General features: G+C 42.2%; 2 protein-coding genes across 4 annotated transcripts in view; one reads left to right on the top strand and one right to left on the bottom strand.

Moving 5' to 3' along the window:
- LOC124797803 (angiogenic factor with G patch and FHA domains 1) overlaps nt 1-22,153 on the top strand; it is a 270,523-nt gene extending 248,370 nt beyond the window's left edge. For all 3 annotated transcript variants that reach the window (XM_047260816.1, XM_047260815.1, XM_047260817.1), the window contains exon 9: nt 21,278-22,153. In XM_047260816.1, coding sequence (XP_047116772.1) covers nt 21,278-21,415 — 138 coding nt within the window. In that variant the 3' untranslated portion in view covers nt 21,416-22,153. The remainder of the gene's footprint in view (nt 1-21,277) is intronic.
- Nucleotides 549-24,150, bottom strand: LOC124797805 (thaumatin-like protein 1). Its single transcript, XM_047260819.1, has 4 exons — nt 24,102-24,150; nt 4,177-4,347; nt 3,494-3,727; nt 549-985 (listed from the first exon to the last, which is right to left on the bottom strand). Exons 2-4 carry the CDS (start codon nt 4,345-4,347, stop codon nt 665-667), a joined length of 726 nt encoding a protein of 241 aa, XP_047116775.1. The 5' UTR covers nt 24,102-24,150; the 3' UTR covers nt 549-664.
- Between the last annotated feature and the right edge of the window lie 3,038 nt (nt 24,151-27,188).

The raw sequence follows: 27,188 nt of genomic DNA, 5'->3' as shown, positions 1-27,188 counted from the left end.
GGAAGGGAGGTAATAACAGTGGCACGTAAAGTGCCCTCCGCCACACACCGTTGGGTGGATTTCGGAGTATAAATGTAGATGTAGATGTAAACAGTATACAGCATACAACCTGAAACTTCCTGGCAGATTAAAACTGTGTGCCGGACCGAGACTCGAACACGAGACCTTGACTTTCGCGGCCAAGTGCTCTTCCAACTGAGCTATCCAAGCACAACTCACGCCCCCCTCCTCACAGCTTTACTTCTACCAGTACTTCGTCTCCTACCTTCCAAACTTTACAGAAGCTCTCCTGCTAACCTCTCGGTCCGGCACACAGTTTTAATCTGCCAGAAAGTTTCCTATCAGCGCACACTCCGCTGCAGAGTGAAAATCTCATTCAGTATACAGCCTGTACAATATGAAAATCATTAGTCATTTATGTTGGACTATTGCTTCAAAGGTTTCGTTTATTGTTATCGTCTAGAGTGAAATGAAATTTGTGTTTTAATCAAGAGTTCATTCATGTAATCGAGTCGTAAAATCCACCGTAAATTGAATGTGTTTGTTCATCGAGCAGTAAAAAGTTACTTTATTTGTTTATTCACTTAGTAAAAAAAGTATTGCAACAGATTGTTAAAAGCCTGGGTTGTTGAAGGAAAGTGAATCATGTGTTCCTAACAGTGACTCAACTAAAGATGATCCTGTAGGCTGTTTTTTCGCAAGTGAAGGTGCTTCGTCGGTCGTCGTAGGCGTAGCTGTAGGCGTCGGGACACAGGTTCTTGAAGAAGGCGGGGTAGTTCCTCGGCCACGAAGAGGCCCTGCAGGTTTGTGGCGTGCCGAAGCTGCCGCGGCAGCAGTACTGGTCCGTGTTGAAGGCGAGGCATGCGCTCTTGCAGCCGCCGTCGGAGCGGAGCTCGGGCGGGCACTGCGCGTTTATGTCGGCGCGGCAGGATGCGGGGTTGCAGCGGTAGTGGTCGCCGCCGCCTCGCCTGTCGATGGGCTCCATCTGGAACACGCGGAACGGCGGGTGAGGTTGCGTGTCTCAGTCCGGGAGCTCTGCCACAGATATGACTACAGAAAAGCGCGCCTCTGTAACTGAAAATACGAATAACTCCGTTTCTTCTCTCAACAAACACCGTTTCTTCTCTCAACAAATTTTAGAGATTTAGAATGCGTTGAAAATTTCATTCTAGGGGTTCAAAAATGGTCCAAATGGCTCTGAGCACTATGGGACTTAACTGCTGAGGTCATCAGTCCCCTAGGACTTAGAACTACTTAAACCTAACATCACACACATTCTTGCCCGAGGCAGGATTCGAACCTGCGACCGTAGCGGTCGCGCGGTTCCAGACTGTAGCGCCTAGAACCGCTCGGCCACTCCGGCAGGCCTAATCCTGGAGGCTTTCGTCTTCGGAAGAGGTGTTTTTTGTTACAGTATTCTAGGGAACATTGAAAGGACAGTTGTGGGGCTGTCCCTAATGTATATTCCAACAGAAATGTTGATTTTCCGTCACAGGTTAACAGACATTGATACATACCACTGTTGAGAAACTGAATTTATCAGTCCTAGTTGGATCCAGAAACATTAACTAACGACTCAGTCAACAACATCTGCACTGTTGACTAAATATATTTCTCAGGATAGAGCCCTGTAGTGATTGCGCCTCTTTGCGGTGCCCCCTGGACTTTAGTATACTTCTGTGTATTTATAGAATTCGCTTCCAGTGTGGTATCGAAGTCAGAGCGGCCCAGCCTCTGAAATGGTTCAAATGGCTCTGAGCACTATGGGACTTAACTTGTGAGGTCACCAGTCCCCTAGAACTTAGTCTCGACATGACACCCAGTGATTTCTTCCTCTTTCCTCTGGTGAAGCAACCATCCCGTGGCAGGCAGTTCTAGGATGACGTCGAAGTTGTTTTCGAGGTGGAGCCCTTCCTGAATAGCCAAAAAAGAGACTTTTCCAATCAAAGTCTCCAACACGTCATCCATCGTTGGGAAAAATGTGTCACATTGACGAGTAGATGTGTAGAGAAGGACTAAGAGCATCGTCATGTTTCATGGACGCATCTGGAGTTTTTCTAGATAATAGTTAAAACTTCATGAACACCCCTCTTATAGTCAGTAATTAAAACTTCCGGGCTAAGAGGCCGTGGTCCAATAGTAGAAATACTTCTCCCTGACGTTTCGTTGCCAGCTGCGGGCAGCATCATCTGAGGTGAATCTATGACTGGCTGCTAGGCCGTGGAGGTCCTGTTTATATAGGGCGTGTAGAGGGCTCCACCACTCATCACGTGTTGTCAACAGTAAAACTATCTCTGGCTGGCGTCATTACTCTCGATCGAAGGTAATCGATTGTCACATCTTTGGTACAAAGTCGATCGCCATATCTTATCTAACTTCAAGCCTTCTTCTTTCCTGTTAAAATTATTGTGGTGTTTAAAAATCTCTACAGCCTCTCTATACATACGTGCATAATAATGCGATGTCTTAGCTAGCACGCTCGTCTCACTAAATTTTATTTCATGGTCACCCGTTTCAAAAACATGTTCCGCTACAGCCGATTTGTCCGTGTGTCCCAGTCGACAGTTCCTTTTACGTTCAGTTAGGCGAGTATTGATACTTCTTTGTGTGGTTCCAATGTAAACCTTCCCACAACTACACGGAATCTTATACACACCAGGAATAGCTAAAGGGTGTCGTGCATCCTTCGCCGATCTTAAGCATTCACTAATCTTCTTGGTGGGTCTGAAGATTGTTTCAACTCTGAACTTGGCCAGCACTTTCCCGATACGGTCCGTAATATTGTGGATGAATGGAAGAAAAACTTTCCCCACCGATTGTTGTTGTTGTTGCACGCTTTCGGACATTTTTCTTCTGGGATGGAATGCTCGATCTATCTCCTTTCCAGCGTACCCATTTTTCTGGAAAGCGGTTCGCAAGTGATTTAGTTCCTCTTGCAAATAAGCTGGCTCACAGATTTTATTAGCCCTGTCCACCAATGTCTTGATAATACCTCTCTTCTGCCTGGGATGATGGTTTGAATCCTTATGAAGATAACGATCGGTATGCGTATCTTTTCTGTAGACTTTGTGACCCAGAGTCCCATCTGCTCGTTTAATTACTGAGACGTCAAAAAAAATAATGTGCATTACTTTCAGTCACCATAGTGAATTGTATTTTTGAATTGGTGCTATTCAAATGTTTCAAAAAACGGTTCAGTTCTTCTTCACCGTGATTCCATATGACAAAAGGGAGAAGTATTTCTACAATTGGGCCACGGCCTCTTAGCCCGGAAGTTTTAATTACTGAAGACGCCGGCCGTGAAAGCCTACACGCTATGACCCCTCTTATAATTACATATTTTCCTGAAGAGATTATTTTTATGCTGGTCTCGTAAATATCGACACGCGGTGTGTAATTGCCTCTTTGTCATAACACTACAGTAGTTTTCTGCCTCGAGACTAGCGCCCAGGAAGGACACGTAAATTTACTGACGGAAAATTGCTGCACTCACCGTGACGGGGATATTGAAGCCATCAACGAGACTGATGTCGTAGTAGTCCTGACCGCCCCACCCGCCCAGGGTGACTTCTGCGAGCGTCGCAGGAGGCTGGCCGCCGGCGCCGTTGCAGTGCAGCCTGTTGCCGCAGTCTCCAGTCCGGCATCTGCCACGTCCGGAGCCGTCGAATGAGCAGCCAGTGCGACCCCAGAAACGGCCTGCCCATGAATCGTCCACGTTGATGGTGACCTGTTGATACACCCCTCGATGAGAACGGAAACTGCATCTTTCATTTCTTAATGTGACCGCAATTCTTGTTAAACCTTCAAAACTGCACGTTTTATGCCAGGGTCCCCTACCACATATATCAAATATTCGTTCTTCAAATATCAAGACATTCTTGGCAGTTTATTCTCAAATAACTAAATGTATTAAACATAATGATAAAGTTATTAGACAGTGTGAAATAAAGGCTTTTGGGCATCTTTTGCTATTGGAGAATGTAATACATATTAATTACTGCTTTTTATGTGGCAATGTTTAAGTGATGAAAATGAATGTTATGATGACATATTTCTCTATTACAATGGAAAATAGAAGACCACGTTTAGGTATCCCTGTGGATTCAGGGGTATTTCATATAGCAAGCTTATATAGCAGAAAAATGACAACCATTTGTGATAAGACTGGCAACTTACCGAAGAACCAGGGCGCATCTCCCAACCGCCTCTTTCGGGAGTTCCCTTTCCTGCGTTCCCAAGGGCGCCCACCCACACAGTCTCTCCGCGTCTGTTCTCGAACACAAATCTTCTTCCTTCGCTCAAGGCGGCGACACCCAGCATTAATAGCAAAAACGTCAGCGCGCTCATCTGTAATACAAAAGGAAGCCAGAGTAAAATTACGCCTGAGAAGTTCGCTAAGATGATGATCAGATGTGTGTGAAATCTTATGGGATTTATCTGCTAAGGTCATAAGTCCCTAAGCTTACACACTACTTAATCTAAATTATCGTAAGGACAAACACACACACCCATGCCCGAGGGAGGACTCGAACCTCCGCCGGGACCAGCCGCACAGTAGACCTCTCGGCTAATCCCGCGCAGAAGTTCGCTAAAACCACGATTATGTCCATATGAATGCTGTGGAACACTGTCAACAGTTTACTCATTCCGACTCTTCTGTGGACAGTAGTAGTCTGTGGTACGCTCTAGATATGGAGCAGAAACTTGGGAAAGAGGCTGCACTAGAAGGAAGTTACAGAATTTCGCAACCGAATAGAGATAAGAAATGTGGAGGAATCAGGAGGAGTCAGTCTACAGTTCTACGAGGGTCACTCCAAAAGAAATGTACACTATTTTTGTAAAAATACAGTTTTCATTCTGCATGTGTGAAACTTTTACAGTGTGTAGATACATGCTTCCCGCTTGTTTTCAAACTGAGTTCCACCTATTCCCGTGAGTGCCGCCGTCATAGCATGCCTTCAAGATGGCTGCTACACTTGACGTGACGTTCGTCAGAAGCAACGTGCTGTCATAGAATTCCTGTGCTGTGAAAACGAGACAGTGGGAAACATCCACAAGAGGTTGAAAAAGGTGTATGAAGATGCTGCTGTCGATCGCAGTACAGTTAGTCGGTGGGCAAGCAGGTTACGTGATGAAAGCGGGCACGGCAATATTGAGGATTGTCCTCGCATCGGCAGGCCTCTTACTGCACACACTCCAGACAATGTGCAAAGAGTTAATTAATTAGTGACTGCTGACAGACGCATCACAGTGAACGAATTGTCACGCCACGTTGGAATAAGGGAAGGAAGTGTTTGCAGAATACTGAAAGTGTTGACGTTAAAAAAGGTTTGTGCCACGTGGGTTCCCAGGATGTTGACAGTGGCTCACAAAGAAACAAGAAAAACTGTATGCAGCGAACTTTTAGAACAGTACGAGAATGGTAGAATGAATTTCTTGGAAGAATTGTGACAGGTGATGAAACATGGCTCCATCGTTTTTCACCAGAGACGAAGAGGCAATCAGTGTAGTGGCATCATACAAATTCACCCAAGAAAACAAAATTCAAAACCACACCTTCTGCTGAAAAGTTATGGCTACGGTGTTTTTCGATTCCGAAAGACTCTTGTTGTGGACATCATGCCAAGTGGAACCACCATACATGCTGATGCATATGTGACGACACTGAAGAAACTTCAAGCTCGACTGAGTCGTGTTCGACCACATCGGCAAAAGCAGGATGTTTTGCTGTTGCACGACAATGCACGGCCACATGTCAGTCAAAAAACCATGGAAGCGATCATAAAACTCGGATGGACTACACTGAAACACCCGCGTTACAGTCGTGACGTGGCTCCATGTGACTATCATCTCTTTGGGAAACTGAGAGACTCTCTTCGTGAAACAAAGTTTGAAGATGATGACTCCCTTGTGCACACCTTCAAACGGTGGCTCCTACAGGTTGGTCCAGAATTTTACCATGCGGGTATACAGGCGCTGGTTCCAAGATGGCGTAAGACAGTTGAGAGGGATGGAAATTATGTGGAGAAATGAAAATATTGTTCCTAAAAGATGTATCTACACACTGTATACCTTTCAAACATGTAGAAAAAAAAGATAAATTTAAAAAAATAGTGTGCATTTCTTTTGGAGTGACCCTCGTAGCTGAAGAACTACAGTTAAAACATAAGATCGTCGATATTTGAAAGATATAACACTCAGCTGGATTATTATGTATAATGTAAGTAAGAGAGTAATGACCGTTTAGCACTGCCGACTTGATAATGTTGCAACAACCTTCGGAAATTCATTCCCGAACTGTTGGGTATACCTGTGTTCTTCTCTTTGTTAGTCTGCGGGTAGAACATTTGGCTAAGACATGGATTTGCACAGTGCGTTCGTGTGGAAAGCATGTCAGATCTGTGTAGTTTATTAACAGTTTTCCACATTCATGTTGACAGATGCCGATCCGATCTGATACTCTTTTGGTGTTTGTCTGTCTCTCTCTCTCTCTCTCTCTCTCTCTCTCTCTCTCTGTGTGTGTGTGTGTGTGTGTGTGTGTGTGTGTGTGTGTGTGTGTACTATAAGAAAAGAGACACAAGACGAATGTAGTACTGGTAACTGATAAACTGCATAACGACCTTCCCTGCAACATTTTGTTAAGCCTGCATGATGAACAGAAATACTTCACAGCGACATTACACTAAAAATCTAAATTAGGACAGAGAGACCTAGTCGGGGATCTTGAACATCTGCTATTCAGCTGATATGAGTAACTACGCCGGAGCAGATGCCGTTGATACGACAGCAAAACCAAATAAAATATTTGTCAAGTCTTATGCTATCTTGTTAGGACCAGAGGATGGTTGAATCAAAACGAGCAGCCATTTGTGATTTATGTCTCGATTTTTTGAAGCATGTTCTATAAAAAATTACGTCACTGTTAATTTCATGACTTACACGTCGAAAGATGCACATTTACCAACGCGAAAAATGTGAATTTTAAAATGTACATCATTTGCCCTCAATACAGGGTTTTTCACAAGTACTTCCAGGGTTTCAAATGACTACTGCGCGTAAACCATACAGGAAAGGACACCTAACATTGAATCTCTCCGAGTTTCGATTCGTAATAAACGACCTGGTGTAATTGCAGAGCGCACCACTAAGTGACAGGCGTGTCAAATCATCGACTCTAAATCGTCACAAGAAATTAGCTCGCCCCAGCAGATAGGCAAACCAGTGAACAGAGTTCCAAGGCGGAATGCTGTCTTTGCGCCTTCTCGGCAACAGCAGCGACTTCAGTGAACCGCACACATGTACTGACACACTTTCTATTGATATGTCTCTTTTCTGTATGTCTTGTAGCGTTCGAGTAGTCACCTTCCGAAACCCTGCAGGTACTTGTGAGTATTCCTGTGTACAAGTTGATGGAGTGTAGCACAGATGTTTGAGAAACGAGTGTTTGCGGCTTGAAATTCTTTGAGACATAAATTTTCCCTTCTGAAATACTGTGCAAATTGTTATGACAAATGCTCTTGCATGTAATAGTAAGGAATTATAATGACTCGGGAGAGAATATGTTCGTGTGCAACTGAAGGTTCAGCTATTACTGTTATGGTAAGGTCCTAAAAATTACAGCTATTAGTGCAATCTGTAAATTAGCACATTTACACAGCATGTCTTTCCCCTTCTCAGGCAATCTTCGAATGTGATCGACAGTTTAGGAGTCATGAAATGACATCTCATTTGTGGGTTTCGGAACCCTGCTCTTGGCACGCTGCTAGGTAGGGTTCTTTTTTCTTAAGGAAGTATCGTTTTTAAATATAGTACTGCTGCGGTAGGTGGTGCACACTCAATGTCTGGGCCTATTGGCTACGCACGTACACCAAACAGAAGCATTCGTCATAGTTGTTTGTGGTTATTTATAATGCCATGGGTAACTCAAAATGTCGCCTCCGGTGTGAAATGCGCGCATTGATTCGTTTGCTGTCTGCAAAAGATGTGAAAACTGTCTTAAATTCATCGGCAGATTAATGTAATTTACGGAGGAAACACTATGACTGATGGGATGGCAAGAAAATGGGTTAGAGTGCTTGAATATTGTCAGTCTCATGCTCCCGATGAAGTGCAATGTGGGTGACGACCTTTCATATCTGAAGACTTGGTGCTCAAAGTTGTAAAGTTCAAGAAAACGGATACTTTACGATTTCGCCCTTAGTTATAGGCTGGTTGGAATGTTTGAAGATTTTTAGGCGTAAATGGGAGCTCGCGAAATCGAGGAATCCGCCAGCATTCCTTCTGGGTGAGGGAGGCAAATCGTTGGGCTTCGTGTTTAAAAGTTTTTAACATTTTTGGAATCAGTAGTTTTTTATCCTTTGTTATCAACGAAGTTATTTTACCAATACGAAAGCTTACAAGAATTGGCACTCCCATCCACGGACCTGGAATTCCATTACTTATTTTCTGGTTTTCTAGGTGACTGTTAACCGTGTAGTAGCCTCTGGCTATGGGCTATTGGTTAGCTGATGATGGTGTTTAGCGAAAGAGATGGACTGGGTAAGATCTAATTTAAGAAAATAAATTACAGTTTTTTTCGTGGAACCTTAAGTGCGGTGTTGTGACTGGCAGATCTGTTGACCTCGATGTCTAGTTTCGTAGGACCAAATTGAGGAGCAAATATCTAAGATCATGGAACATGTCCGTACATGAAATTACAGCATAAGAGTAATAAGAGATAAAATAAAATGTTTATCAACCCAAAAAAGACATGCCATAAGTTTAGGTAAACGCAGTCAACAATATAACATAGGAATCAGCTTAATTTTTCAAGGAACAACTTGACAGAATAGGAATGAGCGAAGAGGAAACTCTTCAGTTTCGATTTGAAAGCGCGTGGATTAATGCTAAGGTTTTTAAATTCTTGTGGTAGCTTATCTAAAATGGGTGCAGCAGTATACTGCACACCTTTCTGCACAAGAGTCAAAGAAGTGTGATCCAAATGCAGATTGGATTTCTGCCTAGTATTGACTGAGTGAAAGCTGCTAATTCTTGGGAATAATCTGATATTGTTAACAAGAAACGACAATAAAGAATATATTGAGAGGGCAATGTCAGAATATCCTAACTAGTGAACAGTGGTCAACAGGAGGTTCGCGAAATTACACAACTTATTGCCCGAACTGCCCGTTTCTGAGCCAAAAATATCCTTTGAAAATGGGAAGAGTTACCCCAAAATATAATACCATACGACATAAGCGAATGAAAATAAGCAAACTAGACTACTTTTCGTGTCGAACGATCACTTATTTCAGATACCGTTCAAATAGTAAAAATGGCAGCCTTAAGTCTTTGAACAAGATCCTGAACGTGGGCTTTCCACGACAGTTTACTATCTGAACACCAAGAAATTTGAACTGTTCAGTTTCACTAATCATATGCCCATTCTGTGAAATTAAAATGTTGAGTTTTGTTGTATTGTGTGTTAGAAACTGTAAAAACTGAGTCTTACTGTGATTTACCGATAATTTATTTCGTACAAGCCATGAACTTGTGTTATGAATTGCCCTATTTGAAACAGAGACGGCATGTGATTTATATAAATAAGGAACAGGAGAGGCCCCAACACTGATCCTGGGTATAAATTGACTTTGCTATTCCAATGTAGAAATATTTTTAACTTACACGTTGCAACAATAACACTGGTAGGATTTTTTTTTATAAATCTACACTAAACACTAATGTGGAGATACTTTCTTTACTATTACAACTAAATTCCACAGCCCCAGTAGCATAGCTTTTACAATAATTCTGACAGATTGCACATGCTTAGAATCTAATTTCAACAGTTCAAAACAGCAAAGGTTTTTACAATAACAATTCTGCTGGATTAATTTGCATAAATTCCAATAACTCAGACCTGAAAGTGCACCTGCAGCAGCGATGGGGGGATATCCTGAGGGGGAGGGGGTGAGGGGACAGGGGACAGGGGAGCAATAGATAATTGCCTTTTAATCAAAATGAAGGATGCTTTTAGCAGAACAATAGATTAAGTACCAGTGAATCAAAGGAGAACAATAAGTTAATGACCTGTCAATCAAAGGAGAACAATAGGCTTGCCCCTGAGTGCATACCTTCCCCTGATGTAGGCAACCCGCACTAACAAAATGCGCTCGTACGAACTCTGTTCCACTACTCTTATATACCCGAATCGGAGTCATGTTACGTTGCATATACGCCGCAGCTAAGTCTTCAGATGGAATCTTTTTGATCGCCCCTTGCAGAGTGCGACACGGTATTTTATTTTTGATATTGAAATAGTGACAAGTTTAACCCAATCTCGCAGGACAAAATTAGGCTGGCGACCATTACTAAAACTGTTTTGTAAGTGCAGTAGTTCAGATTCCGCCCATAAACGTTACGTAGTTAATCTTCTTCGCGTAACTAGTCTCGTGTAACAAAGAGTGTGAGGATTCTGCTTGCGGCTCCAAGTGAGACGTTGCTCGAAACCACCTCTTCCAGGCTGAGACGAAGGAAAGTTGCAAAGAGCGAAGTCCAGTCAAACAATTTCACCTCGGAAAGACAAATGGTTCAAATGGCTCTGAGCACTGTGGGACTTAACATCTGAGGTCATCAGTCCCCTGGAACTTAGAACTACTTAAACCTAACTAACCTAAGGACATCACACACATCCATGCCCGAGGCAGGATTCGAACATGCGACCTTAGCGGTCACGCGGTTCCCGACTGAAGCGCCTAGAACCGCACGGCTACACCGGCCGGCTCGGAAAGACATATTTACTGTGTTCTGAGCAATGCAGGTGTGTTGCTTGTGGATTTTTGTTCCACGGTAGCACATTCAACTATGAGATGCATTGTGAGATATCAACTAAACTTCGCCGAGCACTCAAAACCGAAAGGCATGATAAGATAGTTAACGGATTCGCGTTGCTTCATGGCGACTGACAACATATGGCCCAAGTAGAATATTCCATATAGCCCTTATCTTATGTCCAGTGATTACCACTTTTTCATGCACTTAAACAAAATCTTTACACGGTCGACGCTACGACAGAGACAGTGACGTCAAAATCGGTTGTTCAGGAGTGGTTAGCCAATCAGGTGACTGATATTTACGAGACGGAAAACGATAAGTTGGTTGTTAGTTACCATAGCTGTCTCAATTTGAGTGGAAATTACATTGCAGAGCAGTTTAAGTAACAGGCTGTTATGAGATGCAGTTTTGTGTTTTTACTCATAATGTAAAGACTGTACCTAGTTAAAGACGGCTCATAATTAAAAAAAAAATTAACTACAATACATCGCGAGTAGGTGCTGCTTCTGCATCAGTCCTCCTCTGTTGCGACCAGACTTGTGCAGAATCGAACTGTCCAGAATAATAGTTTCATGCCGGAATGAGAGCATGCGAATATATGCACTTCCTATATGAAGGATGTTACTGTGGCGGGCTGACGTTTCGGATCGTTGCTCTCGTGTGCATCGTGTTGTTATGTGGCTGGCAGCTGGCAGACAGGCGGGCCTCGAGGCTGGCCGGGTGGCAGGTAAGTACATCGACCGTGTTCGCCCTGCTGTGGGTGGCTGGTGGACGGGGGCCCGGGCAGCCCAGATTACCCTGCACCGTCTGCCGTCTGGCCGACACGTGGCGCGGCCGCCCCCGGCTACGGCACCATTCCACCTGGCTGCACCCGTCATAACGAGATGGCTGCAGTGGCCTTTGTTGACGGCGGCGCGGGGTGGCAGGCACGGCCCGCTTCGCTATCGTAGTCCCAACCCCTCCCCTCGCTCTTCCGTTCTTCTATGACGACGAGCCTCAGAAGCCAGGAAGCCTTGTGGGTGGCCCGTGGCACGGCAGGAGGAAGCATTAGGAGCTGCAGCAGCGGCGGCGCCGGCAGACATGCACGGCAGGTAATAAATAAGCGCAGCTAGCAAAGGGTCGGGGTGTGGTGGGGGGGGGTGGGTGGGTGGGATGGGGAGAAGAGGCAGAACCCACTCGGCGACGCCGCCGCCGGCCATCCATTGTGCGCACGTGGAGCCGGGGGCACGCGACCATGCACTGCGCTGCGCTGCTCTGCAAAAAAAAAAAAAAAAAAAAAAAAAAAAACTAGAGCGAGCGCGCTCAGTGCAGCCACTGCCGCAGTGCAGCCGTGCACTCAAAGCCAAAGAAAAATCCCACTGTACGTGCAGAAGGCGCCCGCGGCGCGCCAAGGAGACGGGTGCTTCTCCGACCGGTGTCTCGCCACGGAAAGGCTTGGCGGCTGCACTCTAGTTATACCGACTTTGCCCCCAGTCGCTACGACAGTACGATGCGGCTCACATCTTTTCTTTCCTGTGGCTGCTTTTGCTCAGGTAATGAGGCACTCCCAGAGTCGTCCTCGCCGCTACACGACCTCTTTTCCATCAGGTCCTGAGTATGCGATCGCGGAGAACTTTTCATTGTATCTCATTTCTCGAGTTCCGGGCCGTCTCTAACACGTCATTACCAACTTGTACTATTCACAGCATGTTATAGTACACTGATTAGTCTGAAATGGGTGTACAGGCCTTCTGGCACAATGGGTATTTATTTATCTAATTTGAGAAAGAGAAACAAAATCAGATACATAACATCACTAGAAGGTAAAATGATCACACTTTAGGGCATTATGCTTGGCAGGCCATAATGTCCTCTGACGTTCCATACTCTGACGATGTGGGCTTATAATTCATGGCGATGAACCATTAAGCATTTGCATAGATGCTATTTAAGAGTGCTGCAGTTTGAACAAGTAAAAGTTCAAAATTTCACATAAACATATCGTCAGTTTATAGAGGGTACATTGAAGATATGTCACACAAATGATGTAAAAAAAAAAAAGTTGAAATTTACAGGGCGAATTAAATTTTGAAAAATTTCTTTTCATCTCTCTCTCTCTCTCTCTCTCTCTCTCTCTCTCTCTCTCTCTCTCTCTCTCTGCGTGTGTGTAGCTTTTCTAAGGACGTCTGGGTGCACACGAATGTGACACCGCCTATAATTCGAGTCACTAACTTACGTTTTTATTTACTTTTGCCCTGCAGACTTCGCTTTTTATTTATTTCTGCAGACAAGATGGTAATGCAGTATCGTACCGAGACCTCAATTACTGAAGAACTTAAACGGCGAGGGAACCTACTTATTGATTAAATGCTACCTTACAGTCAGAGTGTCCTTGGGATCCGTCATTATGCTGAAAGATGACCATACTTGTAGGCAAAAGAGTAATAATGATAACTCGTTTTCCAGGAAGATGATTTTTTAAGAAAACAGGAGCAGTTTAACCGATTGCTAGTCTCAGTACACTAACTTCTTCAGACGGAGATGCGATAAGGGATGTATATTTTTTCAGCGGTGGAGGTTACGGAATATCTTCACGCCATCACGAATGAAAGCGGCTTTTTAAACAAGTTGTCATCGGAATTATTGACCAATAAGTAATTGCCAATCTTCAAGCTTCATCGTCTGTATGTTTGTGGACCAGCTTGTGATGAAAAATATAAAGCTATGCTCATGTAATAATGTCTTACATCTACACGCGTAACTACGATTCGTTTTTAATTAAATCCTTCCCGTACTTGGTGGAGCTGTAATGACCTAATTATTAGAAAGTGCCTTGTGAGCATAGTAAGTGTAGTGTTGGCATCCAAACTTCTTTTTTTCTTTTTCAAGTAAAGCTACCATACTAGAATGAACGTTTTTTAAAAACATGGATAACGATAGGAAACTAAACTAGCGTAATGTTTCTACCTGCTTTTCGCCGCCTATCTTTCTGGCTGTTTCTACTTCACCTACCCCAAATGTAACAAAATGACTTAAGAAATAACCGATGTTGGATCAGTTGAAACCTCGTGATGTACTATTGGCTGAAGCAGTGACGTGTAAACGGCTAACACGTGTGCACGAACTTCATTGTTAGCACACGAGACCGGCAGTGAAACGTATTGGCATTAATTCAGATAGAAGTGGAAGGCACATATATGTCACGGATGACTTTGTAAAACACAAGAGCTGTAACATCAGGGAAATTGCCTCGGCATTCTGTGACTAGCAGGTTTCGTTCTAGACCTGTGGGAGTGCCGCCGTCTGGCTCGCATGCAAAGTTTCAAGTATGGATCGCCTTAACAGATGGCACTTGTCTATACATCAACTGTAACGCTTTTCTTATGAGGTAACTAGCTTCTCCCTTATTCATATGAACTTTGAGTATAGGACGACTAGATATGCTGCATAACCATGGAACTTAACCGTGGAACCTTGTGACATACTACGTAACGCATGTTGTTTTAGTTATTCCACAACCCGGGGAATCACTCTACTAACTGAGTGAGCTATCTGTGCCCGCCTTACGTTAGATATACAGTGTCAAGCTGTGAGGAATGTAAGGATAGCGCGTTTGATTAATCGTTGTGAGAACACATTCAGTCTGTGAGAGGAAGTTTCATTACAGAAGTAGATGCTGGCAGTTTGCAGCTTAGAGCCAATCATGAAGTGTGTACAGGTGTCTTAAGTTGTGCGAGTTAGTTACTGAATTTTCTTTGTGACAGTCATCTGCTGCACTGGCCGCTTTTATTTCGTATTCTTCACTACAACTCACTTCCTGCTGTTTAGCCATTTTCGAGTGTGTGGTGTAACCCGCCAAACGGTCGTATTCTAGTTTTACTCAAAACATACTTTGGTCATAAATTGTTAAAATACTGTGGTGTGGCCGGGCTTTAAACAACTTGACATGACGTGTTTCGTGAACTAGCTGTGATGAAGTTTCCTGTGTTCTGTTCGGCTTTTCAGGAAACGCCTGGTGTCTTCTGTTTATTTCAAACCCCACCCAACTCAATGTGTTTTAAGAGTGTGTTACTGGACAAATGAAACCATAGTCCCGTGAACAAATTGGGTCATGTGACTAGGTGAATGCCTGCACGGGCTGCTGTTAACGTCATTAAGTTTATTGGTGATGAGATGGGGAAAGGAACTCGTATAAAGTTCAAATGGCTCTGAGCACTATGGGACCTAACATTTGAGGTCATCAGTCCCCTAGAACTTAGAACTAGTTAAACCTAACTAACCTAAGGACATCACACACATCCATGCCCGAGGCAGGATTCGAACCTGCGACCGTAGCAGTCGCGCGGTTTCGGACTGAAGCGCCTAGAACCGCTCGGCCACCACGGCCGGCTAAAGGAACTATAGTGCTGACGAGAAAGGTGACTGGAAGTACAAGCAAAATTTTAGTTTCTTAAAGACAGTCATTTTCGTCTATCTTCTTCCATATGTAAAATGGCAATGTCCCGACAAACTAACTCACTGACTCATCATCGTCCAGCGCAAACCACTGAGGATAGAAATTTGAGATTTGCAGAGGGTGTAAGCGTAGTTTACCAAGGGATATTTCGATATTCCATTCCCAAGGGGGTGAAATATGGGATGAAAGGCTTTGTGAACGTACGTTATTAAGGCAATTTTGAAGCTAGAACAATGAAAATTGGTATTTGCTTCCTTTGTCAGAAATGAAAAAGATACGAATTTTGGCATTTTTGGAAATTCAACCCGTAAGGGATGAAATAGGGGATGAAAGTTTTTTTGAAAATAAATCGTTGTTAAAAAAACAATTAAGGTATGTTTAAAGCTACATCAATGCAAATTTGTATCTGATTTCGCGGTTTCAGTATTTTTGGAAATTCAACCCTACGAGGGTGAAAGAAGGATTCAGATTTTGTGGACATATTTAATTTCTGAAGCTAAATCTATGAAATTTTGTATTTGGATTTTTAGAAATTAAAAGAAAATACGCATTTCATTGTTTTTGGAAATTCAACTCCTAAGGGGCGGAGGATGAAATTGGGCATGAAATGATTTATGAAAGTATTTAATTAGCATTTTTAAAGCTAAATCTTTGAAAACTGGTATTTGGTTCATCGGTTAGAAGTGAACAAAGACGTTTTTCACTGTTTTTGAAAGTTCAACCCCGAAGGGCGTGAAATAGGGCCAGACTGATTCAATGCTTCATCATCGCCCAGCCAAAAACGCTGAGGATAGAATCCTGAAACTTGGAGAGGGTGTTCATCATATTCTGTAGGCATCGTTTAAGAAGAGATTGTTCGAAATTGCTCTCGTAAAGGGGTGAAATAACGGGTGAAAGACTTTTTAAAAATATATCGCTATTAAGACAACTTTGATACTAGAACTACGAAAATTGGTATTTGATTTACCAGTCAGAAATAAAAAATACGTTTTTCAGAATTTTTAGAAATTCAGCCACTAAAGAGATAAAATAGTGGTTAATTGTTTTTTGGAAATACATCATTATTACAGAACTACTGAAGAATTTTTAAAGCTACATTTGAATTCTCGGTTAGAAATAACGAAAATACGCGTTTCATTGTTTTTGGAAGCACCTCCCTAAGGGAGTGAAATAGCTGATGAAACGTTTTATGAAATTTTTTCATCATGAAAGCATTTTCAAAGTTAAATCTTTGAAAATTATTATTTGGCTTCTCTGTTACTGTTTTTGAAAATTCAGCCCTGAGCGGGTGAAATAGCGAATAAAAATTTTTAAGAAAACATTGCGTTGTATTTATAACATTTAAAGATAAATATATGCAAATTAATTGTTAATTGCAATTATCTCACACGAAAAAAAAGTCATTTGTTATCCGGCTGCCTATCTGTCTGTCGGTCTGTTAAGAGGCCTTTTTCTAATGTACGGTTAAATATATCAAGTTGAAATTTTGGCGGTGTAAAAAATTAAGCTCCTAAGTCATTCCAATCAAAAGAGACGGCAATTTATATAACATATTTTGATGCTGGCAAACTCACTCATCAAAGCGTATAGTGTACCTCCCGTTGACCTAGAATCATGAAATTTGGAAGAAACAAGGTTTCGCAGTAGAAGTAAAGAAAAAATCAGAAATTTTTTAATGCGTATTTATATCACACCAAAAATTATTTCTGTTTCATTTGTTTTACAAATTCAAAATTAAAGCATTCTCGAAAGTCTTGGAATCCCCTGACCCATATATTGCCACTATTAATGTCGGTAACAGGAAAAAGTCGTCGACATTCTCGATTCCCGGGATGGGTGAACTGCCTGCCTATCTGTCTATCTATCTGGAGCGCGAGTCCTACCCGCACCTGGCGAGTTTTTTTTCTATATCTATCGATTATCAACTTATAAAAGAAAGGTTATCCCTCTTTTAAGACTACCGCGAACTTCATTTTGAGTGTACGTTGGAATAGTTTGCAAAACAAAGCAGCAATTGTAAAATTCTCTTTATGCTCTAAGGCCTATTCGTGACAGTGAATAACTACCGCTGCAGTGACTCTTGAGAACATGACAGTGAATGAAGATGAATACAGTAATCAATGCACAGAAGACGAGAGAGGGGTATATGTATGCTGATGCAAGTATCTCAATGTCATAGCTGTTTACAGAGACAGACATAATTGTAGGGAAAAATATCCTAGTGGGAATGAACTACTGCCTGTTAACTGCACTTGAAAATGAAAAAAGGGGAGGAAGGATCGACTCATTTATGTGGGAGATGTTTCGACCTTAGACCAGAAGCAGTAGTGGCAACTTAAAATGTTAGCTAAGGACTCCTCCAGAAAGACAAATGCATGACATAAATTTAGAAAGATGATTGTAGCGAAAACTTGTATTCCCTCTGCAAGTTTATCGAGATCGGAGACGATTTTATATTTGCTTCAGAATGACCTGTGATTATTTTGCCTCGTGATGACTGGGTGTTGTGTGATGTCCTTAGATTAGTTAGGTTTAAGTAGTTCTAAGTTCTAGGGGACTGATGACCATAGATGTTAAGTCCCATAGTGCTCAGAGCCATTTGAACCATTTGATTATTTTATTTCAACTTAAAAACTTGTAAATCTACATCTATCTGCATCTACATCTACATGGATACTCTGCAAATCACAGTTAAGTACCTGGCAGAGGGTTCATCTAACCACCTTCACAATTCTCTATTATTCCAATCTCGTATAGCGCGCGGAAAGAATGAACACCTATATCTTTCCGTACGATCTCTGATTTCCCTTATTTTATCTTGGTGATCGTTCCTCCCTATGTAGGTCGGTGTCAACAAAATATTTTCGCATTCGGAGGAGAAAGTTGGTGATTGGAATTTCATGAGAAGATTGCGTCGCAACGAAAAACGCCTCTCTTTTAATGATGTCCAGCCCAAATCCTGTATCATTTCTGTGACACTCTCTCCTACATTTCAATACAAAACGTACTGCCTTTCTTTGAACATTTTCGATGTACTCCGTCAGTCGTATCTGGTAAGGATCCCACACCGCGCAGCAGTATTCTAAAAGAGGACGGACAAGCGTAGTGTAGGCAGTCTCCTTAGTAGACCTGTTACATTTTGTAAGTGTCCTGCCAATAAAACGCAGTCTTTGGTTAGCCTTCCCCACAACATTTTCTATGTGTTCCTTCCAATTTAAGTTGTTCGTTATTGTAATACCTAGGTATTTAGTTGAATTTACGGCTTTTAGATTAGACTGATTTTTCGTGTAACCGAAGTTTAACGAGTTCCTTTTAGCACTCATGTGGATGACCTCACACTTTTCGTTATTTAGGGTCAACTGCCACTTTTCGCACCATTCAGATATCTTTTCTAAATCGTTTTGCAGTTTGTTTTGGTCTTCTGATGACTTTATTAGTCGATAAACGCCAGCGTCATCTGCAAACAACCGAAGACGGCTGCTCAGATTGTCTCCCAGATCTTTTATATAGATAAGGAAAAGCAAAGGGCGTATAACACTACCCTGGGGAATGCCAGAAATCACTTCTGTTTTACTCGATGACTTTCTGTCAGTTACTACGAACTGTTACCTCTCTGACAGGAAATCACAAATCCAATAACATAACTGAGACGATATTCCATAAGCAGGCAATTTCACTATGAGCCGCTTGTGTGGTACAGTGTCAAAAGCCTTCCGGAAATCCAGAAATACGGAATCGATCTGAAATCCCTTGTCAATAGCACTCAACACTTCATGTGAATAAAGAGATAGTTCTGTTTCACAGGAACGATGTTTTCTAAACCCATGTTGACTGTATGTCAATAGACCGTTTTCTTCGAGGTAATTCATAATGTTCGAACACAATATATGTTCTAAAATTCTGCTGCATATCTACGTTAACTATATGGGCCTGTAATTTAATGGATTGCTCCTACTACCTTTCTTGAATATTGGTGTGACCTGTGCAACTTTCCAGTGTTTGGGTACGGATCTTTCGTCGAGCGAACGGTTGTATATGATTGTTAACTATGGAGCTAATGCATCAGCATACTCCGAAAGGAATCTGATTGGTATAGAGTCTGGACCAGAAGACTTGCTTTTATTAAATGATTTAAGTTCCTTCACTTTACTCTGAGGATATTTACTTCTACGTTACTCATGTTGGCAGCTGTTCTCGATTCGAATTCTGGAATATTTACTTCGTCTTCTTTTGTGAAGGCATTTCGGAAGGCTGTGTTTAGTAACTCTGCTTTGGCAGCACTGTCTTCGATAGTATCTCCATTGCTATCGTGCAGAGAAGGCACTGATTGTGTCTTGCCGCTAACATACTTCACACACGACCAGAATCTCTTTGGATTTTCTGCCAGGTTTCGAGACAAAGTTTCGTTGTGGAAACTGTTATAGGCTCTCGCATTGAACTCCACGCTAAATTTCGAGCTTCTATAAAAGATTGCCAATCTTATGGATTTTGCGTCTGTTTAAATTTGGCATCCAGAATGAGATTTTCACTCTGCAGCGGAGTGTGCGCTGATATGAAACTTCCTGCCATATTAAAACTGTGTGCCCGACCGAGACTCGTTCGCGCACACAGTTTTAATCTGCCAGGAAGTTTTAAATTTGGCATGTTTGTTTCCTTGTTTCTGCAACAATGTTCTAATCCGTTTTGTGCACCAAAGAGGATCAGATCCGTCGCTTGTTAATTTATTTGGTGTAAATCTCTCAATTGCTGCCGATACTATTTCTTTGAACTTAAGCCACATTTGGTCTACACTTATATTATTAATTAATAATTAATAGAACAGAAATTATCGTTAATCCACAGGAAAAAACCATTTGCCTTTTAATGTCACTTCCCACTCGGATTAGACGTTACATGTATTGAACATTATTAAACACTTTTGTATTTACTTTTTGTCTAAGTTGCTATTAATACGTTGCTACGAGTGTCACTATATGTTGTTTTGTGAATCAGGCTTTCATACTGCAGACGACAAGATGGAATACTTTTCAGATAGATGAACATACCACACAATATAAGAATTTTTAGTTGAATGTTCGATTTATGAGCTACATGTGTTGTACAGCAATGTATGGCCTAAAGTGCACTACTGTAAAGTAAACAGCGTATACATTTTTAAATGAAAACTCGACGAATGGGTTCTTTTAAATGCCAGGCATAATAATGAGTATGTCTAATAACCAAAAGAGTCTCAAGTAGCGATGTGAGACAGACAGGTGTGAAATTATCAAATTTTGTAACCTCACAATATCCTCTAAGCCGTCTGAGAAAGATTTAGTCCCCGTGTGCGTGTCAAGAACACGGGAAAGGTGCAGCGGCGTAGCTGCGTGGCGGAAAACGCGATCTGAAGCGATCGAGCCGGCAGCGCGGCATTGTCGTTAGCCAAATTACATACCACTTGCTACAAAAATCAGGCGGGCCGCGGCGGCTGCGGTGCGGTTTCTGTCTCGCCATTCTCGCGAACGCCTAATCCAAATATGTTCGTTTGACGGTTTAAACTGTACCTACACTTGAAAATGTCTGCACGGTCAAAACTGTGCCCTAGTAAAAAGTACTACATAAAACGATATTCTGTTGCAAATAATGACACGCAGTGTGGCAGATTATAGCCATTCAGAAAATTTGTTTTGGCCGTGGACCCCGTTGCAACTAAGATGTTGCAGAAATCCGGAAGAAAGCCCAGTGTGCGTGCCGTTGGTGCCTGCGCCTCCACCAAGCGAGGTGGCGCAGTGGTTCGACACTGGACTCGCATTCGGGAGGACGACGGTTCAATCCCGCGTCCGGCCATCCTCATTTAGGTTTTCCGTGATTTCCCTAAATCGCTCCAGGTAAATGCCGGGATGGTTCCTTTGAAAGGGCACGGCCGACTTCCTTCCCCATCCTTCCCTAATCCGCTGAGACCGATGACCTCGCTGTCTGGTCTCCTTCCCCAAACAACCCAACCCTGCGCCTCCTTCATTCTGTGACTGCAGTGTGTCTGTTGTGTTGTAGATACCGCTGTCGGAGCAGCGCGGCACCGCGGGCCTGGGCAGCGACGCTCCGCCCCCACCGCCTTCTGGAGACGCCGCCGCCGCGCGCCGTTCCCAGCGCTGGAAGAAGGCGAAGCAGCGGTACGAGGCACTCAGCTAATGCTGCTGCCACCGCCCGCGCCGTCGTTCGCGGAACAGACGTGACGGGTTTGAATGATGATTCTGCGCACCTCACCCCCGTGCCTCGTGAGATGCAGTATGTTTCAACTTCCCGTCTAATTGCATTTTTAGTTTGTTTTCGCGCCGTTGTGTGTACTAAGACTTTTTCACACCACAAAAGCGATGAAAATGACCCCACTATATTCAGATTTTCTTGAAGGATGATTCCACACACTAGGTGAGATACAACACCGAGTGAATTTTGTCGAACGTCCCGCCCCCTCTTGTCTTCGAAGGAGGAGCAGTTTTCACCTGGAGTCATGACAGACTTGTGAGTAAGTAATGGAGTTTATAAATTCTAGAAACGTTGCACGAAGGGGAATAACGAATAAATCGCATTCAAGAAGAGAGTGGCGTCTTAAGATTGTTGGATTTACTGTGCGAGTAACTAATCAATTAGCCTGGAATCAACTGGCGATGTGTAACTAGATTGTGATTGGAAAGAATACATCTTTAATCACAGTTAACGCGTTCTCCCAGCAAACTGTTTTGTTCTTTCTTGAAAACGTTTGATGATGCAAAATATGGCAAGATAGAACGAGGAATGTTGGAAAAACAAAACACTGATGATGGTGTTCATGATCCAAGGAGCCATTTCACAATAAATAAAATAACATTCAGATTTTTATTGTAAATTTGTTAAGTGTGAAGATACATATAATAAATAATTTCCCGTGAATGGTGTGTTCTTTTATTTTCTGTTTTTCTTTCTTTCGACATGTGACCCCATGATATCAAACAGAAATGTCCTTTTCTTTAAACCTGGACGATTATGAGTTTCATAACAGATATAACTTTTCTTTTTTTCGGAAACTGCGAAGACTCTGATATTGCTGTCTATTCACCATGTCAACTGGCGAGGGCCATCCACGAGTACCACAGCGCTTCATGGATCACTGTGAAGAGTCTTACTACAGAATGTGTGTAGCTACAGTCTGACCTGTGCTTTGAGTCAAATTTCCCCACTTCGTTGCCGTCACTTGTCGGATACATTTGTGAAGTAGTCTGAGCGGTGACTGCTGTCAAGATGTTCCCTCAAAACTACTTTTGCGACGCATCTTAGAATGCTATAGATCGTTTGAAATCTAAAGCAAGCTCATTTTCTGTCTATTGACTACACAAGATGTACCAGATTTATAGCTATTATAGGAACGTTGTTAATCTGTCGTGAAGCTACGCGAAGCGAGAATAAAATGATTACGAACGTTAAATGTGATCACAAGCACTATCACTAGGGCAGTGACCTTCCGACGTGTATAATGGTCAAGAAATGAACTGTTCGGACATCCTGTTTGACAAACGACGCGCTTTATTTGTTCTCTGAGCGAAAGGCATGCTGACATTCAAGTTACTGTGTAACGTGCCATCCTGAACGAGGTCATTAGGGAAGAAACTGTAGGTTTGTTTTGGAGGGGGCGGAGCCGAAATCGGTCGTGGCTTGTTGAACCAATTACCCTGGTGTTCACCTGATATGATTTAGGGATTGGACCGGGCTCACGCTGAATACATGTCCATTGTTTTCGTCAATAGTTTACTTCAATTAGTATTTTTAAGACAAAAAGTATTTGGCCCTTAATGACATACTCTGAATTAGGCACTTCTTTTGTGTGGAAAACTGTTTTCAGATGCTCTTCTTTTACAAACTGCAGGGGCTAAGTTAGTACGTATTTACGTAGCGTTAGTTTGGTAGCAGAATAAAGGAGTGTGTGTTGTGATCGATTAAAAAAAAAATGGACAGAGATGGGCGCTACGGGACTTCATCGTTGACAGGAACGCCAGGAGGCCTGGAAAGAAAGGTACTCTTCAATTAACAGCGCAACCGTGAAAAATAATTTCCTATAGAAGCCCGCAAAATTACTTTTAGATGAGTGAAAATTAATAATTGGTGTGTTTGACTGAAATGTATGTAGTGTGAATGGAGTCGTAAGTTGAGGGGGAAAAGTGAAGACGATAGGGAAATAAAGGCGGCTGCATCAAGATACGAAGATGCAGGACTGATGCAGATACAGGAAATTTGGTCCGTTTAGAGAAATGTATTGAAGTTTTGCACTAAACCGTACGCGAAAGTGCCGTTATATTGTATAGCAACCAAATATACCGCTCCAACTTTATCCTTATCCTAAATGCGATATAAATGCAAAAAATGAATGATTATTCCATTGTGGCACCATCTCATTTGTTACTGTAGCATCGTATAGCATTCTACAGCTATAACACCGTATGAGCTGAAGTCACAGACCATGTTTTCGCGATAAAATAGAACAAAGTTCGCGTTTAACTGTTAAAACACCGTCAGTGAGAAACTAAGCGTTTTAATATGTTTAGTACAACAGTGGACGACACAGCTTTATCGGAAACAACACAAGCTATATATAGTTCATATAAAACTATCAACACGAAAAACTGATTGCGCTATGTGATACGGAATAATAAACGAAAATCGCTGTGTGGATAAAAACAATTAAACTGTGTCATGCAGAAAGCGGAAATTCTCTCCAATATTTTTTGCAAGCAGGGAAAATAAGAAGAGGTATAGCGTGCAAAAGATAAAGGCTTCTCAGTTTAAGACAAACTTTCTGCACGTGAGATCATCATTTGAATCATTCTTTCTTAAAATCTGCACTCACCTTGAAGGTTTTGCTGTGGTATCTTGCTACCACCGAATCAGCCTCTAGACGACGGAGTTCTGTGTAGCCGCAGCGCGTTATATAGCGCTGGCACTTCCTCATCCGTGTCGCCATAGGCCACGTAATTTTCCGAACTTCTGCACTGGTGTGCTGGGACGCAACGGTTCTTCCTGGATACCAACTGGTCCGACATTGAACGCCAAGCTGTTAATCCCCGTGGTCTGAAACTGCCACATGCACCGATTTGATTGCCTTGAACTTGAGGAGACGAGTGTTAGTGTGCACTGATTGAAGCTGTAATTAATTATTTTCACCACGAATGACTTTGACGGTTATTGTATTGAAGCTGTAATTAATTATTTTCACCACGAATGACTTTGACGGTAATTGTAATCTCTGGAATAGAAACATTTCTGAAGTCATTCGAGGAACATAACAGAACTATTTAAGTTAAAGAACGAGGAAAATTGAAGACCTTTGCAGAAAAGAGAACGCCTGTACGTATATTAAGAGGTAAGGTGGAAAGCCAGTGCTAAATAAAGAACGGATGGCTGGAAGGTGGAAAGAGTATATAGAAATGCCACGCAAGAGGAACAAGGCACTGTAGAAGAGGAGGAAGACATAGATTCACATCAAATGAGAAAAATATACTGAGAAGAATCTGACAGAGCACTGAAAGACGTAAGTCGAGGCTAAGCTCCTGGAGCAGATGTATTGTTTTGGTATCTTCGGGAAGACAAAACTATTTCACCTGGTATGTAACTTATGTGAGACAGGCGAAATACTCTCGGACTTCAACAATATTGTAATAAATCTATTTCCAAACAAGGCAGGTGCTGCAGATGTGAATGCTACCAATCCATCAGTTTAATAAGTCATGGTTGCAAAATGTTGGCACGAATTATTTAAAGAAGAATGGAAAAAGCCGACGCCGGTGAACACAAGTTTGGGAACACGCGAGGCATTATAATCTCTACGACATTTCTTAGAAGATAGACTTAAGAGAAGTGGATAGTGTTTTGGAAGAATGTTGTAAGATGGAAATCAACAGAAGTAAAACAAGGGTGATGGAATGTAATCAAATTAAATCAGGCGAAGCTGAGGGAGTTAGATTCGAAAATGAGATTCTAAAAGTTGCAGATGAGTTTTGTTATTTTGTATAAAATGCTGTCTTTTTCTGAGAAACAGAAATTTACTAACATCGAATATAAATTTAAATTAAATGTTCGTATGTTGGGAGAGGCTTTGTGCGGGAGTGAAACGTGGACGATAAATAGTTCGTACAAGGTAAACATATAACTTATGGTGCTACAATAGAATGTTGAAGATAAGATCCGAAGATTGAATAACTAATGAGGAGGTACTGAGTCGCATTGGGGAGAAGTGAAATTAATGGCTACATTTGACTAAAATAAAAGATCGTTTGATAGGACACCTAGCTGAAGCATCACTGAATCGCAAATTGCTAATGGAGGAAAATGGGGCGTTGATAAAATTTGTATAAGGAAACCAAGGTATGACTACAATAAACTACTTTGGACATATGCAAGTGGCAGAACTTAGGCGGAGATGAAGAGACTTGAGGAAAGTAAAGTAGTGTGGAGAGCTGCATGAAACCTGTCTCCTACTAAATACAGCAAGAACAACAACAACAACAACAACAACAACAGCAGCAGCAGAAGAGCGATTGGGTAATTATTATGTATTTTGACCACTGTCGTACAATCTGCTCCTACCGAGCAAGGTGGCTCAGCGGTTAAGACACTAGACCTCAGATTCAGGAGCAGGAGGATTCAATATCCCGTCCGATCATTTAGATATCAGTTTTCTGTGATTTCCCTAAATCTGTTAAGGCGAATGGTGTGCTGATTTTGCTCGTCTGTGACAACTTTGTTGCTATGGGACATAGCCTTTTAAATCGACCGTCCACTCTATCCTACGTATTCTCTCTCTCTCTCTCTCTCTCTCTCTCTCTCTCTCTTTCTCTCTCTCTCTTGTCAGCGATCACAGGCCATGTAGACCACGCGCTGCATCAACGATCTGCTTCCACCGCCTTCTATCTCTCGCAGCATCCTGCGGAAATTCCTAATGCTGCGATGTCCTCTATGTCATCTTTCCACCTTTTACGGGGTCGGCCCAATGGTCTTGTTGCCTGGAGAGTTCCTTCAAATGCTTTCTTGGTGATTCTGTTGTTTTCCATTCTGGCCACATGTCCAGCCCATTGCAGTCACCTACTTTTTAATTTCTAGATATAGTGGGTTGCTTCATTAACTGATAAATTTCATTGTTCTTTCGAATTCTCCATACGCCGTTCTCCAACACAGGTCCCCAGATTTTTCTCATTACTTTTTTTGAAAAGCATTCATTTTTTCTCTTTCATTCTTTCTAATCGTCCAGCTTTCTGAACCGTACAGTACTATGGGGCAGATAATAGTGTTGTATATCTTCATCTTTGTGGTGATTGACAAAGTTTTACTTTTGAGTGGGTTGATTAGTGAGTACAGACATCTTGACCCTGAGGCTATTTTTTCATTTACATCCATTGTTATGATATTTTTACTGTTGTAACGTGATCCAAGGTATTTAAACTGGAGAACTTTTCTGAATTTAGAATGTTGGTCAATTTCAAAGTAAGGATTTGGGTTTATGACTCGACCTATTTCCGTATATTCGGTTTTCTCTTGGTTAATCAAAAGCCCGATTTTGCTGGCACTGTGCCTGAGAGATCTGTACATGTCTTTCAGTTCTTCTTCAGTTTCGCTCAGCAACACTGTATCATCTGCATAAGCCAGGAGTTTTACTTCATTGTGTTCGAATCGGAGACCATTGTATAGTTGTAAACTACTCTCCCGAACGACTGTCTCTAATGCAAGGTTGAAGAGGACACATGAAAGAGCGTCTCCCTGTCGTAAGCCTGTTTTAATTGGAAAGGTGGGGGATATGGATCCTCTGAACTTCAGTGCTGCCTGGGAGCCATCCATGCACAGTTGTATCATTATAATGATTTTACTGGATATACTAAATTCTCGTAAGGTGTTGTAGAGGCTGCTTCTGTTGGTGCTGTCGTAGGCTCGCTGGAAGTCAATG

This window comes from Schistocerca piceifrons, chromosome 5 (assembly GCF_021461385.2).
Source record: "Schistocerca piceifrons isolate TAMUIC-IGC-003096 chromosome 5, iqSchPice1.1, whole genome shotgun sequence".
NCBI classification, from domain to species: Eukaryota; Metazoa; Arthropoda; class Insecta; order Orthoptera; family Acrididae; genus Schistocerca; species Schistocerca piceifrons.
The sequence above is the reverse complement of the archived record's forward strand: the minus strand, read 5'-3'. Positions and strand labels throughout refer to the sequence as shown.